The following is a 17,533-nucleotide window of genomic DNA, read 5'->3' on the forward strand; positions in this document are numbered from 1 at the left end:
CTGTATACGTCCGAGAAGGTGAGGCTTGATAGACACCTAATAAATGTATTAGTGTTTTCCCTATTGAGTTCTCGTCTGTATATAAACCAGTATTTTGGAATATCTTTAAAATTTTCGTTTTCTTCGAGTGTAAAAGTCAGTGATTGTGCGGTCTCATGGTCTGAAAGTGCCAAGTAGTGGAGGTCCGAGTGTGTGTCATTTATGTTACTTGCTATTAAGTCTAAGCAGGAGTTTTTCCGTGTTGGGTGTTTTACATGATTTTGTAAATTATTATTTAGAAGAATAGAGATAAGTTCGTGGGAACTTTTATTATTTTTTAAAATGTCTATGTTCCAGTCTCCACATAATATTAGTTTTTTGTTGCGTTTCCTGCATAGGTTACTTAAAAGTTGTTCTAAATTATATAAAAAAGTTGTTACATCTAAAGTAGGAGTCCGGTAAATACATATTATTATTAAGTTGTATTTACTTATTTCAACGCCACAATATTCGAATTGGAGAGGAATTGGGGGTCTAGGGTAACAAATTTCCTTGTATTTCAAATTGTTTTTTATTAAGATGCACGAACCACCTCGGCGTTGATTAGGCCGAGAATATGAAGAGACTAATCTATAATTATTTATTTTAACGTTGGATTCACTTCCTTGTTTAATAAAAGTTTCTGTGAAACATATGATGTCCACACTTCCCAAACTTCCTTGCAGGTCCGTGATGGCTACACTAACTAAATCCTGTTTGCTAAGCAACCCTGCTATATTTTGATGGACTAGTCTTAATTTATTTTGCTTATTAGTTGTTACGAAAAAAATTACAACTGGAAGGCTGGTTTTTATTTGTAATATTGGTACCCGACATTTTAAGAAAATTTGTTATTTTTAATTGTACAGTGTGAGTCGACTTGTTTGTGTGACTAGGTTGCACGCTGGATTTATAGTTAAGATTTGTCTTATGCTGTGTATAATATCGAATGTACTCAATTTCCGTGTTTATTTTATCACATAAGTTGAAGAGGTGTTTTGTATGAGAATAGGGTGTGTTTTTATCGTACTTCGAGTGGCGTATTTTTAAGTAGTGGCAATATTTATAATTAGATAGTATAGATTCTAGATGAAAGTTAATTAATTTTACATTTAAGTGAGCATTATATTGTACATTGGTTATAAACACCTTTTGCTGTCGCAATTGGTGTAACACATTACACAATTGTGAGATGAAGGTATAAGGGCGTTTATCGTTTGCACCTATTATTAATACTATAATGTCTTTAGGTTTAATGATGGACTTATTAATTTCACTGATACAACTACTTAAAATCTGTGCACTCGTAGCATGGGGCTTTATAAACGAAGTAACTTTGTAATTGTCCTTTTGTATATTTAATCTTGATTTTATTAATTTATGTGTTAAGCCACAAGCTTGCTGATCTCCAAATATTATTATTTTGGGTCGATTTTCTATTACTTGACCATTTAAAGACATGACATTATCGTTTTGAATAACTGGTTTTGTTGTTCTTATAGTGACATCTATTGGCAGCTCCTTACTATTCTGCTTGTGGTTTTCAATATTTAGTGGAAATTCTTGTACAATGCGCTTATTCTGTTCCTTATATTTGGAAGGGCAGGAACTACAGGCGAGTTCCGCATTTTCTTGGTTTTGCTTTTGTAGTAAGGTGTTGGTAGTAATATTAATAGAAGGTGAAGAATAATTTTGTTTTAGATTATTTATAGTTTCCTTTTGTTTTATAATTTCAAGATTTTTCGTGGAATTTTCAATTAATAGGGTTTCAATTGTTTGATGTGCTGAATCCAATTCTAATTTTAATTGTTTTATTTGCTCCAATAATTCGGAATGTTCATATAAACTTCTTGTAGAAATGTCTGGTAAACTTGTTGAGTCATAACAGTCACAGTTCGATTGACCAGAACTAGATGAAAGGTTAAGGGAATCAATAAATCTTCTTTGCTTTCTTCTCATTGTAACATTGTCGTTTTCCATTATAAAAAAAAAATATATAAATACAATGATAACAATTGCTAACAGATGTATGGCTTGAACCGATGTGATTCGAACCGGGACATGAAATAGTTATGTGAGAATCCGAGGAAGAGAGATAATACCACTAGCCAACAGGCCTATTACATGTGTCTCAAAATTAAGCAATCTATTTCAATTTGTGTAAATTGCTTTGAAAATACGTTAAAATTCAACTGATGTGAGTCACATCGGAGAACAAAGGATTCACTTAATTTATATGTTTCTTCACTATTATCGTAGTTCACTAGTTTATAGCACTTTACCGGTAAGTTTGTCACTTTATTAGTTTGTAGATTGATTGGAAATTGTATTTTTAAGCAAAAATATGGTTTTATGTAAAATGTTAGGGGTCAAATGGGTCAAATGTTTTATTGCTATTATTGTCACTTTTCCATAAAAAAATACTTATTTAACATTACTACCACAAAGATAACTTTTACAAACTTCACTGATTTACTTTTTAATTGAAATAATGCACCGAAACTATTTATAAACAATAAAATACACGGAGCTATTGTTTACAGGCCAGCGCCATCTACTACTTCGATTCATCTAATATTTCGATTATATAAATAAAAAGAGAATATGTAATACTACTACCTTATTAAATATTACTATGAAGAAAAAATCAACCCAAAACAAAATAAGACTATTGGCACAATACAATTTTTTTTAAATAAAATGTTATTTTTATGAATGTATACCCGATAACATCAAAAACGAGAGAAATGAGAGGATGTGATGCAAAAGCCCCAATATTTCCCTACTTAATATTTTTAATTTTTTTATTTTATTTTATTTTGTAAACCTACAACTAACATAAATTATATACAATAACAAACAGTTACATTGAAAATATAGCCAAATATGGAATACATAATAATACATTTAACTACAAAAAGGTTCAAAAATTTATAAAAGGAAACAAACAAATAAAAACTATTCAATACGTTTATAGGTACCACTTAGTACCTAATTTGGTTGTGTTGTATGATGGTGTAAAAGTGAGTATTATATCAACTTACCAATCATATTATAATTGAAGAGGACCCATTCATCAGGACTCGCGCCGTGCTCATACCTGTGTTCCTTATCAACACCCTCTTTGTCTGACAACCACTGAACATCTTGAGCCATGGTATCCCTCTCACATAGAACACTTAGAGGAACCCACCAAGCAGAGTTAGTACGGAAAGATCCACCGAGAGATAAATAGCGTTTCTGAAATAAAATTCGTATGAATCGCAACATTATTATATACTAAGAACGAAAATCTCTAATCTAAAGATCTCGAAAAATGCCACGAGATCTCGCGAGATCCCGATCGGGATTGCATTCCCTAATATGACGTCATCGCAGTGTCTGTAGCCTCGGATCGTTGTCGCTTTCCTTTAAATGTTACTAAAACTCTTTGATAAATAGTTACTAACATTACGGACGAGCAAAAGTTAGAGTAGCTAAGGAAATAGTAATAAGAAAAAATACCGAACGCCACTTTAATATGTGTCTTTATCCGAGGATTTAATGTCGTTCAATAAAAAATAGCTTTATCCGAACCACTGAACACTACACAAATATATATTAATCTTCGCTGCGTGTGTCATAGCTAGTACATTCATATAAGAAATAAGTTGTTTGCTACCATACCTGCGATATGGTCAGTGACTTTTCAGAATAGTCCCTCTGGACTTCAAGTATCGGGTATCCGGTCTGTTTGGTCCACGTGTCCATCACCTCCTTAACCGTGACATTAGCGGTAAGCCCTCCAGCCTTTTGGACTTCTTGTGTTAGTTCCGCCCAGAGGTCGTCTTGTTCCGCGTTTCCATACGAGTGTTTTATTAAGTAGCTGGAATAATATAATGATAATTAATACCTCCATAGATTTTCAGGTTAAATGAGCACCTCAAGAACCATTTACAAATGTTACTACTCTATCTAAAATCCTTCAAGGGGCCTCAGAATTCTGTCTCGTTTCGAGATCATTTGTTTTTTTCTGTCAAGTAGGTGATCAGCCTGATACCTGACACATACTGTCGATCTATTAGGTCTAAGAGATACCGGTTTCCTTACGATGTTATCACCGTACGAGCGAGTGTTAGATCCGGATACAAAAATTCTATAAGTTCAAAAATTTTTGGAAATGGCTTTATTAAACGGTTTTCAGGACTGGTTATAACCCTTTGGTGAAGGAACATTGTAGAGTAACCGTTCTAAATACAAATAATAATAAATAATAATAGTAATAAGCCAAACTAAACATTCTAGGAAGCCAAACGTCGGACAAAGGCTAGGAGATAAAAGGCTCGAAGGTTCCATAATTGTGCGATAAGGATAGAACACCTACTCAGTACTACTCATGCCCAGAACGTTCTCGAATATTGTTCACGATTATTCCCTGGAATATTAGGCTTAAACACGACCAACCAATTCAACCGAGACGTATCGAACTCTATACTTCCTCGCCTCCTCCACACTAAGGGGAAAGGGCTATATGCTCGCCCCATAGCCGTCTTGCATCAGCAGGACGCGAACATATATGCTAAACTCCCAACAACCAACCAGTCAAATCAGTCTTGAGCGCGATTCCGAGAGATAAAAGTACGAATTGTAAGTACTATTTAGCGCGCGTTTGTATTTTTTTTTTATGTATTTTTTAAAATAAAACCTTGAAGACTACGCCTTTTCTATCCCCTCGTTACAATTATATGAAACTAAATACTTACTTATGAAGCGCCTTCCTGAACACTTCTTCTCCTAAGAACATTGACATCATACGGATCAACGTCGATCCTTTCTTGTACGAGATCTCATCAAAGATCTCTGATATACGTTTCGGGTTGTCAATTTCTACTGATACCTGAAAAACAATAGTTTTTATTAGTTATAAAATAACAAGGAGCGATATTTTTTGTTTCTTTTTAATATAAAAATAACGATAAATAGGTACGAGTACCAAGATATAAAAGACAAAGATGCGAAGGAAACAAAGATTTAATTTATCGAAACGGGTATCAGTGGTTGTACAGCGCTGTTATTCTGTTCATATTGAGGTATATTAGGTAGGAAACTAGGAATATTATAAAATACTAGTGGACCCCCACAGACGTTGTCCTGCATGATATTTCAAGCGATTAGGATATTAAACAAAGTATGAAAGTACCGACTGCAGCGCCATCTGCCGGGCTGATTTGTGAATCTAAACCATTCCCAGATCCCCTTGAACACACACAAAAAATTTCATCAAAATCGGTCCAGTCGTTTGAGAGAAGTTCATACACACTCACAGAAGAATTATATATATAAAGATGTCTTACACACAGGTACTCGGATCACATTACGGCGGAAACATTACCATTGCTGATCACCTAAGCAGTGGTGATTAACAGGATTTCAAAACTAGAAGTTTTTTATTCGTGAAAAATTTAATTCCCTTACGAACAGGAAAACTAATTAGATATGTCAAAATTAGAACTACTACTTCTGTAGAAAATATTCCGTCGGAGAAAATGTTCGTTACAGCAAATTAATTTTGTTATTCTAATTCAAACAAAGTTTGATTCTGCAAACTCTTTAAAACAAATTTAGATATAATAAGAAACTTGTAAGATAAGAGAAAAACATGTAGCTACGGGCGACCTTATCGCTACTGAGCGATTTCTTCAATACAAACCGTATTAAAGAAAACGGTAATAAAAGGAATTGTGAAACAAATTAAATCCAAATTATTATAATACAATTATTAAAGTAAGACACTGTATAGATTAAAACATAACAACATATTATACTCACAGGATGACTAGATTCCAGCGCATCCAGGTGAAGCACGGACATGATATTGGTGACTGCGTAACTCATATCAGCATGCCAGGTGGGTTCGACGTTCATAACCCCAAGTGATGCCACGAAGGTCGCGAAACCCTCATTTAACCACAGATCTGACCACCACTTCATCGTCACCAGGTTACCGAACCATTGGTGAGCTAACTCGTGTGCTATAACCTGGAAATATTAAATAATTTGTTGCCAATTACGTAATCTCTTAATATAATATTTAAAGGGCATATAAATTTTTATTTATTTTTGCAGCCTGTATTTTATTACTTTAATTGTAAGGATATTATTATTGTATATTAACAGTAGCTGACCCGGCAAACGTTTGTTTTGCCATATATTATTTCTAGGAAACATTTTTTTAGTTAATTAAAAATAACTATCTGCAATAATAAAAAATAGGGTTTATTCGTAGAGGGATGAAAATTAGGGGTTGTATGAATTTTTGTATGCTGTATCATAAAAAACTAAAAACAAAAAATTTAAAAACAAAATTGGGGTACTCCTTATCACTTAGGGGTTTGAAAGATAGATAGTAGCCGATTCTCAAACTTACTGAATATGCATTAAAAAATTCATAAGAATCGGTCGAGCCGTTTCGGAGGAACATGGGAACGAACATTGTGACACGAGAATTTTATGTATGCGAGAATATTACAAATTATACTAAGCTAATATATTAACAATATTAAGTATAAGAAATTAAATTTTGTTTTAATTTTAAGTATATAAATAAACATTATGTAACTTATTAAATAAATAGCGAAATATGTAATTGTTTTTACTTTTCTTTCTAAATCTTATCTTAATATATATAAATTACGTGTCACGTTGTTTGTCCGCTATGGACTCCTAAACTACCTAACCGATATCAATCAAATTTGCACACCGTGTGTAGTTTGATCCAACTTAAAAGAAAGGATAGCTTACATCTCAATTTATACCCACAATGTTATTTTATTGCAAATTGTTTGATTATTATTTGACACAATTCTAACAGATGGCGCTGTGTTGAAAGTACCAAAGCAACGCTTGGCCGAGTCTGCTAGTATATAATAAATAAAGACACTATATATTATAACCTCTGCAACCCGCTCCTTGTTGATAAACGAAGACTCTTCCTTGTCATAGAGAAGTGCAGTCTCTCTGTAGGTTATTAATCCCCAATTCTCCATAGCACCCGCTGAGAAATCTGGAATCGCTATCATGTCTTGTTTGGGAAGTGGGAAGGTGACGTTAAAGAATTTTTCGAAGTACGAGAGCACGCGCGGACCCACTGTAGCCGCGTAAGATGTCTGAAAAAAACACCAAAAATAGTGTAAGATATAAAAAAAAAACAATTCAGAAAAATTATGACCTATATTAAAGTCGTGGATATCTCAAAAGCTACTAAACCGATTTTAATGTAATCTGTTACTTAAATTGGAAATTTTTAAACACATTCTTAAACTTACGAATTTTAGCGCAAGTGCTTGAAAACCTAACTACAACACACAGGTTCAACTAAAAACCTTGTTTTTTGATGTTGGTTAATAAAGCATACGCGACGTAATCTACTCGCATACTGAAAGTTGGTTAATCAATTATATTGTGAATATGCATTAGGAAATCAATTTATTACGTATGAGTTTCTATTATAATTTAATACCGACAATATATTAAGAATAAAATCTATTTTTATTTGTGATAATAATTCAAAGTCAAAGTCAAATCATTTATTTCAATTAGACCATCTAAAATGGCACTTTTGAACGTCAAAAAAATACAAAGAAGATTCTAGTTGCCCGTTCCAAAAGGTAGTTTCGTGTGGAGAAGAATGGGCAAGAAACTCCACACTTACTCTTTTAAAATAGGTTTACAATATTTTGTTACATTTGTTAAATAATTATATGTGAAGGCAATGTACTCTTAGAATAAACTACTATACTAAAAAAGTTAGTATACATGTTCCTCACATATTTACAAATATCGAAACCGTAGAATGTTAACATTAAAGAGTAAATAAGTAAATTTATCTAAATACCTGGTCAATAGCGTCATTACGTGCCCAGATCCTGAACTTGGTACTGGACAACTGAGGGGGACTGTCAACAAACGCAAAGTTGGAGACAACGAATGCTACGAGATATGTTGACATCGGAACCGATTTGTCGAATTCATCCCACACGTATTTTGTTCTAGGCTTTCTGTAAAATTATTAAATAATTTAAGAACTAGGAATACACTTGCCTCTGTTGCTATGATAATAAAAAAGGTTGTTGGTGTTGAGGACGGATATAATACTCTTCCTACGACCTGAAGGGAGGATCCTCTTTATGTATAATCATTGACAGGCCTAAAGTAAGAGAGCTATTATAAGGTTAGTGGTTGGAAACTCTTTGTTATCGCGACTCTGGGTATGACGTCATAGTACTGTTTGCAGGCGCAAATTGTGGATGTTGCTCCAGAAAGTTAAAAGTGTTAATTGTATTAGTACAATCGATTCTCGATAACTTTAAACTTACCAGAAATAAATTTCAAATTACTAAGAGATTAAAATAACAAGTTTATAACCACGAGGGGGAGGGGGGACTAAAGTAAATAAGAGTTTGATCGAAATTCTTGATTTATTATTTAATTAATTAAATACGATTATTCACATGTAGTAACTTATATTTATATTATATAACATATAAGTTAATTCAAATGTTTTTGCATTACATATAGATTTTGAATAATTGTTTGTTTGTTGTAACTTTGATAGATATAAGTAAGGCAGTGCCTGCATCTAATGTATTTATGAGGCGGAACTGAATAAAGAATACCAATAATTTAATTTGTTTTCGTAAAACTATAGCTATCGAAACTGTATAGATCTGAACTTACCCAAATGACTGCTGCATTACTTCCCATGGCCAAATGTCTTCTAAAGCACTAAAAAAATATTAAATATAAGAACAGAATTAGGTGTAGGTATTCATAACAAACTCAAACATCCAAGGAGGGTTACGATGAATATTGTTATTTTTAACAATAAATTTAAAATATTCAAATAACGCGATACCTAATAATTACTATGTGACCATACAACGACTGAGGATCAATTTCGCTCTTCTTTTGTAATGCGTGTAATCTGCCGTGCGATTCTGTAAATCCGTGAGTTCACCTCGCACTAACAAAGCTCCCTTCGTCACTGACGTCACGTCACGTCATTTTTGGAATCTCATGGTATTCTATTAAGCAATTTCACATTACAAGACAAGCGGATCTTGTAGTTTATTGTTGTAGAATGCCAAATCGTAAAATATCTGCTTCACGACTGATTTGAGCGTGACCGCCGCTGCGAAAACCGCTGGGAGAGTTTGAAAAGTGAGTTACAGAATCGCGAGGCTAAGGTTTTAGAGATTTTTTTCGATTTTCAATTAACAAATTTAACAAAAATAACCGAGGACACAGTTTATCTCCTCTAGCCAAAGTATTTTTACTTACTTGTCACCTGATGAAATCTTCAATGGCATATTGGAGACAGCTGTGAATTCCTTAGGGTGACCGATGTTGATCGAAAATGTGGCTTTGTATATCGGTTCATCGAAACAAGGGAATCCCTTACGAGCTGATGTAGCCTCGAATTGTGTCGCTATAAGATATCTGAAAATATTGTTTTCCATTCCAATTTTTATAGATGAATCAAATTTATGGGGGAATCAAATAAGTAAATAATTAAATAAGATTGTACAATAATAATTTCGAAATAATAGCATACATTACTTTTTCGATACATATATGTATATATTACTTAATTCAACAATTAAATGCCTCTATAGATGTATTCTCCAAAAACAGACTGCCATTCACACCTCAACCATAAACAATAAAGTGCAGACGAGAAACTGCATATTTTAATCAATCTTTCAAATGATACCATACTTTTAATATTTGTTCATCCCTAATTTATTTTAGTGATTATAGAAAAGATACCAAGACTCACTCTTTCTTCTTAGTATCTTTATCCACATAGGAACTGATGTAGACTCCATCCAGTCCAAGCTTCAAGTTTCCGAAAAACGGTATTGTCAAGTGGTAACTATCGTCCTCTTTCAATTCTCTGTCTAGTTGTAACGTTAAGAAATTATAGGTATCGTTAAGATCGACACCCGTCACTCGATAGACATCTTTGTCACTCCTTAAAGTTATTTTTTCATTGGCTATTGAGAGGTCTTGAGCGTGAAGAACGACTTTAGATATCGGCCGCTTAGCTTTTAGCTGAAATAAAGCGGCATTATTAGTTTCTGCTTAATTTCGGATTAGAGCAGTGTTAGTTCGCTTCAGGGTGCGAGTGTCATCACTGAGGTCATAGGTTCGAACCCCGGCTGTGCACAAATGGTCTTTCTGTCTATGTGCGCATTTAACACTCGCTTGATCGGTGAAGGAAAACATCGTGAGAAAACCGTAGATCGTGTCTTGTCTATTGTCTATGTCACTTGTCTATTACAAAAAAACAAATGATCAGGAAACAGATAAAGGGGACCTTAAAAGGTTGTAGCGCCCTTGTATTTTTTTAAATTTTGGTTTAACTATACATTTATTAATCACATAAAGATTACCGAAAATATAAAGTCTAATTGAAGTTTTGACTATAACATATTTTATTCATTCGAAAGTATCGCCCGAAAGTCTATTGAGGTATGAAAATAGAGTCAAAAAGATTTTAATATGATTCTATACGTATATAATGTTGCAAAATATAATTATATTAAATTAATAGGCACAAGGAACAGTGACCTTAGCGAGCGGTCTTAGGGTCAACAATGTTTGAGAGAACAACTTTCTATAATTTTAATCATAAGTTTATGTACAATATCGTCATGTTATATAGAGGTAAAAAGTATGCTGTTAATAAAATAGTCTTCAATAAAATACGTCCCTATATCTTAATGAAGAATGCATTTTCCTTTATACGCAGTTGATTAATACATCATTTTATCAGATTTACAAAAAAATATTGTCCATCGGCATTGTCCGAACATAATAATGTCGACTACTAAGTACCAAAAATATTTTTTACACAATGCATATTATGATAAGCAAATATTTTTAAACTGACTTTACAATATGGAATTTCTGTAATAAGTAAGAATTTTTTCGTTCTGCTATATTTTACTTTAGCTAAAATATTTTTTTTATAAAATTTGCTGGTAAGAATAAAAATTTATATCATTAATAGATTTCAGCGCAGCCTCCTTGATTCTGTGTGACTATTGCGAGAAAACATAAAACAATGTTTGTTAGACCTCCCTAATAATATTTTTTTTCCTCAACACAAAATTAAAAATATAAACAAAACAAAATTCTTTAACAAAGGCATATTAATATGTCTGTATGAACAATAGTAGGTACCTAATATGACAACCGCAGATTACAATGTCTGAATAAATCATTTATTCCGTAAACAATGAGTATTTTTACAGAATAATACAGTAAGGACAATTGTATTTTTATGAGGAAAGATATTGTTAAGCTATAACCACATATCAGAAATAATACAAATTACGACTTTTACGACACTTAAATAATTTAGTCACGTTCCATAGACTAGCTTTGTATGCTTATAGACAAGCGGCTAATCAGGAAATTTAGCTTTAGAACCGAAAATGCGTCGGCGCGTCAGGCACAGAAAGCCTACCAATCAGAAAACAAATGATCACGAAACGGATACAGAAATCTGAGGACCTTAGACCTTAAAAGGTTAGAGCACCTTGTTTATGTTGTTTTCATGACGTTCAAAAATAATTAAATGCAGTTTTCATTCTTATTAAAAATAATCTTTGAAACGTAAAATTTGTTATTGTAATGTATTTGTCGCAGCCAACTAGCTTAATTAGCCGTTCAATTAATAGCCTAGCCGTTTAACTAGCGGCCTGAAAATGCCAGTTGATTAAACAGCTAGGCAAATGACTTGGATCGATCACGTTCGTTACTTGCCTAGCCTGTTTACTGTTAATTTAAATTTAATTCCACATTCTGCTACTCTAAATCTTGAAACTAAACTCTTCATACTGTCAATATGGTATCGGCAAACCACAACTTTAATGGTGTTTTCCAAAATTTCATGAAAAACAACAAGTACAATGGAAGAGTGTAGTGACAATAATAATGTCAATTTGACTTAATTTAGTTTTAAATCAAATATTTTTATGTCATATGTTTATCTTTTTTATTTCTGCCAAATAATGACTCTATTGTACGAATGGCCTAAGCATAATTAAATGTTGTAACAAACGCTACGGCTGAATATCTTTCAGGCCGTTAGTTAAACGGCGCCGTTTAGTTAAAAGGCTAGGCTGTTAATTGAACGGCTAATTAAGCTAGTTGGCTGCGACATAGTGATGCATTACTTTAACTAGTCCCTCGTGAGCTTTAGTAGTCTTGTATAAATTTCGAATAGAATCTATCATTTAAACTGAGACGACAGTTAACAGATAATAAAGCTCGATTTGTGGGAAGGCAATTTTATAATTTGTGCTGATAATACCCATAAACACAATTCCTAGAAAACACGTTTAATGAATAACAAAATAGAAATATACAATTGCCCTAACCCACTTTCCATTGCACGCTAATTTATTCTTTGTGCTTTAGTCCCATTCAAGCCACGTTCGCTCCAAAAAACTTTTGAAACCGTAACAAAATGACAATGAAACGTTGGCAATATCTTTACAAGGCTGTTATTTATTATTTGTGCATCTGATCTTGAACTGACCGTGGGGAAATTGTTGGAACTCTTGCTCCTTCCAATATTAAAATATTTTATGTTGAATGAGGAAATTGCTTCAATATTATCTTTTTTTTAGTTTGATTGTAATGTGGATTAAATTACAAATTTAACAAAAAACAGTAGCTTAAAGCATTCTAGGTCTGGAACTCAGTTTTGTGTATTCTGTTGCGTGATGATTTTATTTATATTATTTCATTAGAATTCTTACATTTGTATAATTTTAGTTTGTAAAATTACCAGAGATTTTCTATAAGTTTGCATTGTCATATCTATCATTTTTTAGTAGTTCGTAGGTACATGTGTGCGAACGTTGACTGTTCGTAAGGTTTTATTGTAACATTTTAATAACCTGCAATACACCTCTTTTGTGGGACTCCCCAATATATAGAGATATAGTCTCGGAACATAAAGAATGCGTCATGGATTTCGTTTTCGTGCCAAATTATAGTATGTACTATCAAAGCAGGCTTACGTTATTTTGACGAATTAATATTGTGATAGACATATTATTTCGTTGATTACAAATGTCATACATATATATCACGTTATATATATAATTATAAAAGTTTTGATGATCTATTATGTTAATATAATTCCCTATTGTAAGTGGGACTTAACGACGCGTTAAGTACCTACCTTTATCATCAGTATACCTATTGACAAATCTAGACTGAAATGCCGCTTTAACACTTCTCGGTCCTTTGCAAAAACTACGTGCACCAAGCTAAATATAATTTAATAAACAAAAAATCTTTGGTAACATTAATCATTTTATAATATGTACTTGTATGGAATTTTAAACTTACCAAAATATCAACGACACCGAAGTAACTGAAGTTAGTGTTGGGATCGACGTCATACGCTAACTTCACTTCGTAGTGCGAGGGGATGACGTCATCTGGCAGCAGATATTCTCCTTCTCCCATCACCAGGCTGGTGGCCGCAACCACACATAGTACTGTACCCCACATTGCTTACTGAAAAACATTTTTTGTCTTAGTTTCTTTAGTATACAAACTATAAGAATATATTAAATCTATTTTCACAAAGAATAATTAAAAACCTTATAAATTAATACTATTGTGGCATTACATAGTAAAACATACATAAACATTATTCTGTTTTACATAGAGGAAAAGTCAATGAATAACAAACATTAAAATCGCTATTAGCCTGCGCTATTAGCCTAGTATTTATGGATGTCTGTATATCATTACTAATATAAAAACATGTGGATTAACAATAACACAATGAATTACAATACACATATTTATATATATATATAAACCATTATTTCGCTTCTCGTTTTATCAAACCAGTAGCTTAAGCCTACTGATGCGAGTACGAGTTCCGAAAAGATAATTACATAATATGTTGTACCTATTACAAAGCCTTGACAGAGTTCATCGCATAATTATTCTATGGCTTACTCAAATATATTTTTCTTTACATTAACTGCATATTTTATGCAAAATAAAACTTTTCCCACGAAATAGTGTGTATAGGCTAAACAGAACGCATGAATGGCGCCAAAAACCAGATAATCAATACGCATGCGCAAAGTGAGTGGGGCCACTGATACGTAAAAATCGTAACCAAAGAAATAGTGATTTTCGAATAAAATGGAACATTGTATTATAAGTTTTGTTAACCTAAATTGAAATTATAGATAATTTTTGCAACGATTGAGGAAAACATTTCACATACCTACGTAGTAAGGTGCTCTTAAAGAAATACACGTATTATAATAAACGCTACTATTTTTTCTTATATATATAGATATATATATATATATATATATATATATATATATATATATATATATATATTATTTCAAGCATTTTGTTTTGCACGAATGGCATAATTTAAGGCATGACTTATTTAATCACATCGCACGCCATATATATATATGTATATAGATATCCCTTTGGGTACATACTTTGTGGCTCAGACGTGCCCTATAGGTAGTAATTTATTGATCTGTTTATATATATATTATAAGTTATGTACCTCACATTCAGTTAGAAACCTAGAGTAATTTTGGAAAAGTAAACAGAGTTAATGTTTTCTATGTATGAGCTTCTTATCTAGTTAATTATGGCTTCCCGCGAACAGGAAGGTCACAGAAATAAAAAGTATTAACAAAGAAATATAAAACTATTTTAATAGGATAGTTGAGAATCCTTCATATATGATACAAATCACGGAGACCGTGTACTAAGTAAATTATGTAAATAGATGATTTATACTGAATAATTCGTGTGTAATAAGCTTACGTAGACGGAAGAACGGGTAATCCTTACTGTAACTATACTATAATTATAACATTACTCGCTCCTTTCACATTTTGTACTTGTAGACATGTATCTGCTCAATCGAGTTGGTTGCTTGACAAACCTTTCAAATCATAGACAATGTCACGGTTTCGGTTGTGCGTCTATACTTTATTCTCCATGAACAAACTTCTGTACATGTCGTCTACTTATAAGCCCCCTGGGCCGAGGGATAGACACATTTTTGCGTTTGTTTCATTGACAATTGTTTCTTTATAGACAAATAGGTGACCAGTCACAGGCACTTTGATTTTTGGGTCGAAGAAAATTGCACATAGAAAAAAAATCTATATGTCCAATAAAAGTAGCTAATCTGGACATATAACCAGTGCGATTTTTAACCTAAGATACAACACTAAGATTTTACGAAATTCCACCCGTATCATCTTGACGTCCACCGTTCCACAACTAAGCGTTTTTCAAGGCAGTTTTTGCCGCGCACAACCACTATGTGGAACCAGCTGCCCACTGAAGTATTTCCGAACCAATTCGACTTAGGGTCCTTCAAGAAAAGAGCGTACCAATTCTTAAAAGGCCGGCAACGCACTCGCGAGCCCTCTGGCATTGAGAGTGTCCATGGGCGGCGGTATCACTTAGCATCAGATGAGCCTCCTGCCCGTTTGCCCCCTGTTCTATAAAAAAAAAAAACAACAATGCGTTTTTTCTCAAGTTGCTATACCTGTAGAATGTGTCTTGTTTGCATAAATTATTTCCCGCTAGCGCAGGGAAGAGGTGGAGAAATTAATGCAATTAAATTCACGCTCGCTCATTCACTTAATTTATAGCACTAAATTTATTATTATTATTTTATTTTTTATTATTATCTTTTTTAACCGTTTCAAACATGTACCACGTAATAATTGTTTTCTGGTTACCCACACACAGGGCCTCCCTAGTGTGGGGACTAGTGATATATGAATTCTGTCCTAACCCTTTTGTCATAAATAAAGTTTTTATTATTATATTATTATTATTATTATTAAATGGGATACAGCAATATAGATAGGGTATACCTATAGTCATTAGGCTTTCGTTTACACTGTAATCATTTTGTACGTTTTATTAATGTAACGCCATAATACTTTAAAAGAGAGTTGAGCTAAAATTAAATGTGATGTCAACATGGAAAATGACGCATAATAAAGTTCAAAAGATACACGTGTGTGCGACTTTGAGCAAGCAAGCAAGTAAACAAGATTTTTCATATGTCTACGATTTTATTTACGATACATAACTTAAATCTTATATATCATTTAAAGCAATTCTTTATCAAGTAACGGTTATTAATACAGAAATATTAAAAGTTACATGTTATTTATATTTTATTACAATCCAATTTTACTGCTCAAAATATTTTAATTTATTACTTCTTTTTGTTTACATGCTTTTTTACGTTTAAATACAAATATAAACATATCCAAATTTAAATGAGAAATTGGATTGGACGATGGAAGATTGTACTGTATTCTAAATTCCTTTACAATTTTGTTGCTAAATAATAGTTAGTAAAATGTAAATGCAGCGAACTACAACCTCTAGGTCGTCCTCAGATGTTTTAGCAAATAGGTGATCTGCTCCTTTGGATTATATTTAACCTACTTTCAATTTTCAAATAAAAACCAAAATAAATCATAACTCTGCAGGGGTTGACCTTAGAGACCTCCCGTAGAACAATTTTTTGCCGCTGATGACTTCATCTATCACCTATTTGCGTTTGATCCACGACTTTTTGGCCACCCTGTATATGTAATCATAGTTACTTCAGCGCACATTAGAATACCAATTAATAGCTTGGCTTGCATTAAAGTATTTTTTACAGGTATTTCTTATTTTCATGAAAATATCCTATCTTAGGTACACGCTAACAAAACTGTATCTATATAAAGATGTACCAATGTACAAATACTATTTAAATTTAGTAACATTTTAGCTATTAACTAAATTTGTAGGTAAAATTTATGCGTTTGTTGATTTAAACGCCGCATAAAAATACTACAAACATTGCTGTTACGTATAGTTTTTAGGTCACACGATGACCTGACGTATCTGGTAAAATGCAACCGTAAATCTATTAGTTAAATTAGAACAAGGTCAGTGCATGAAGCCGTATCTAAACCATAACTTACCTAGTGCGCTTCCTAAACGTAGGCAGTAGTTATAGATAATATCAAGTACTAAAACGTAGACCTATAGATAATAGATTTTTATTGCTAGTCTATGTTGTTTGGTCCTTAATTATACTTATTATACTTTGATTTCTCGTAAATTATAATTATAGTCTGTTTTACGAGATGCCAATTTTAGTAAAGATATATAGACTTTTATTTCCAGTGGTGGTAGACCTACAGATTTCTGAGTATGAGTATCCAAAGGCGGCAGTGTAATATCACGTAAGCCCTTACATAGGTGACTTTAAAACAAAAAACAACTAGTCTGTATTTAACCTTTGCTAATAAAAGTGTACGAAAATAATGTTTGTAACAGAGAGCTCGTTGGTGCAGTCATGACGTCACTTAAAAAATTCAGCTAAATAATTTTATACAAGCCGTTACCTAATTTCCATATTGTCATTTTAAAG

The 17,533-nt window shown here is 32.7% G+C and overlaps 1 protein-coding gene across 2 annotated transcripts in view; it reads right to left on the bottom strand.

Moving 5' to 3' along the window:
• LOC125063490 (aminopeptidase N-like) overlaps nt 1–17,533 on the bottom strand; it is a 30,413-nt gene that overhangs the window by 11,470 nt on the left and 1,410 nt on the right. For both annotated transcript variants that reach the window (XM_047669963.1, XM_047669964.1), the window contains exons 2-11: nt 13,429–13,599; nt 9,836–10,110; nt 9,337–9,495; nt 8,734–8,781; nt 7,892–8,054; nt 6,951–7,163; nt 5,827–6,036; nt 4,761–4,894; nt 3,685–3,883; nt 3,063–3,258 (exon numbers count right to left, since the gene is read on the bottom strand). In XM_047669963.1, coding sequence (XP_047525919.1) covers nt 3,063–3,258; nt 3,685–3,883; nt 4,761–4,894; nt 5,827–6,036; nt 6,951–7,163; nt 7,892–8,054; nt 8,734–8,781; nt 9,337–9,495; nt 9,836–10,110; nt 13,429–13,593 — 1,762 coding nt within the window. In that variant the 5' untranslated portion in view covers nt 13,594–13,599. The remainder of the gene's footprint in view (nt 1–3,062; nt 3,259–3,684; nt 3,884–4,760; nt 4,895–5,826; nt 6,037–6,950; nt 7,164–7,891; nt 8,055–8,733; nt 8,782–9,336; nt 9,496–9,835; nt 10,111–13,428; nt 13,600–17,533) is intronic.

Source organism: Pieris napi, chromosome 3 (assembly GCF_905475465.1).
Source record: "Pieris napi chromosome 3, ilPieNapi1.2, whole genome shotgun sequence".
Taxonomy (NCBI): Eukaryota; Metazoa; Arthropoda; class Insecta; order Lepidoptera; family Pieridae; genus Pieris; species Pieris napi.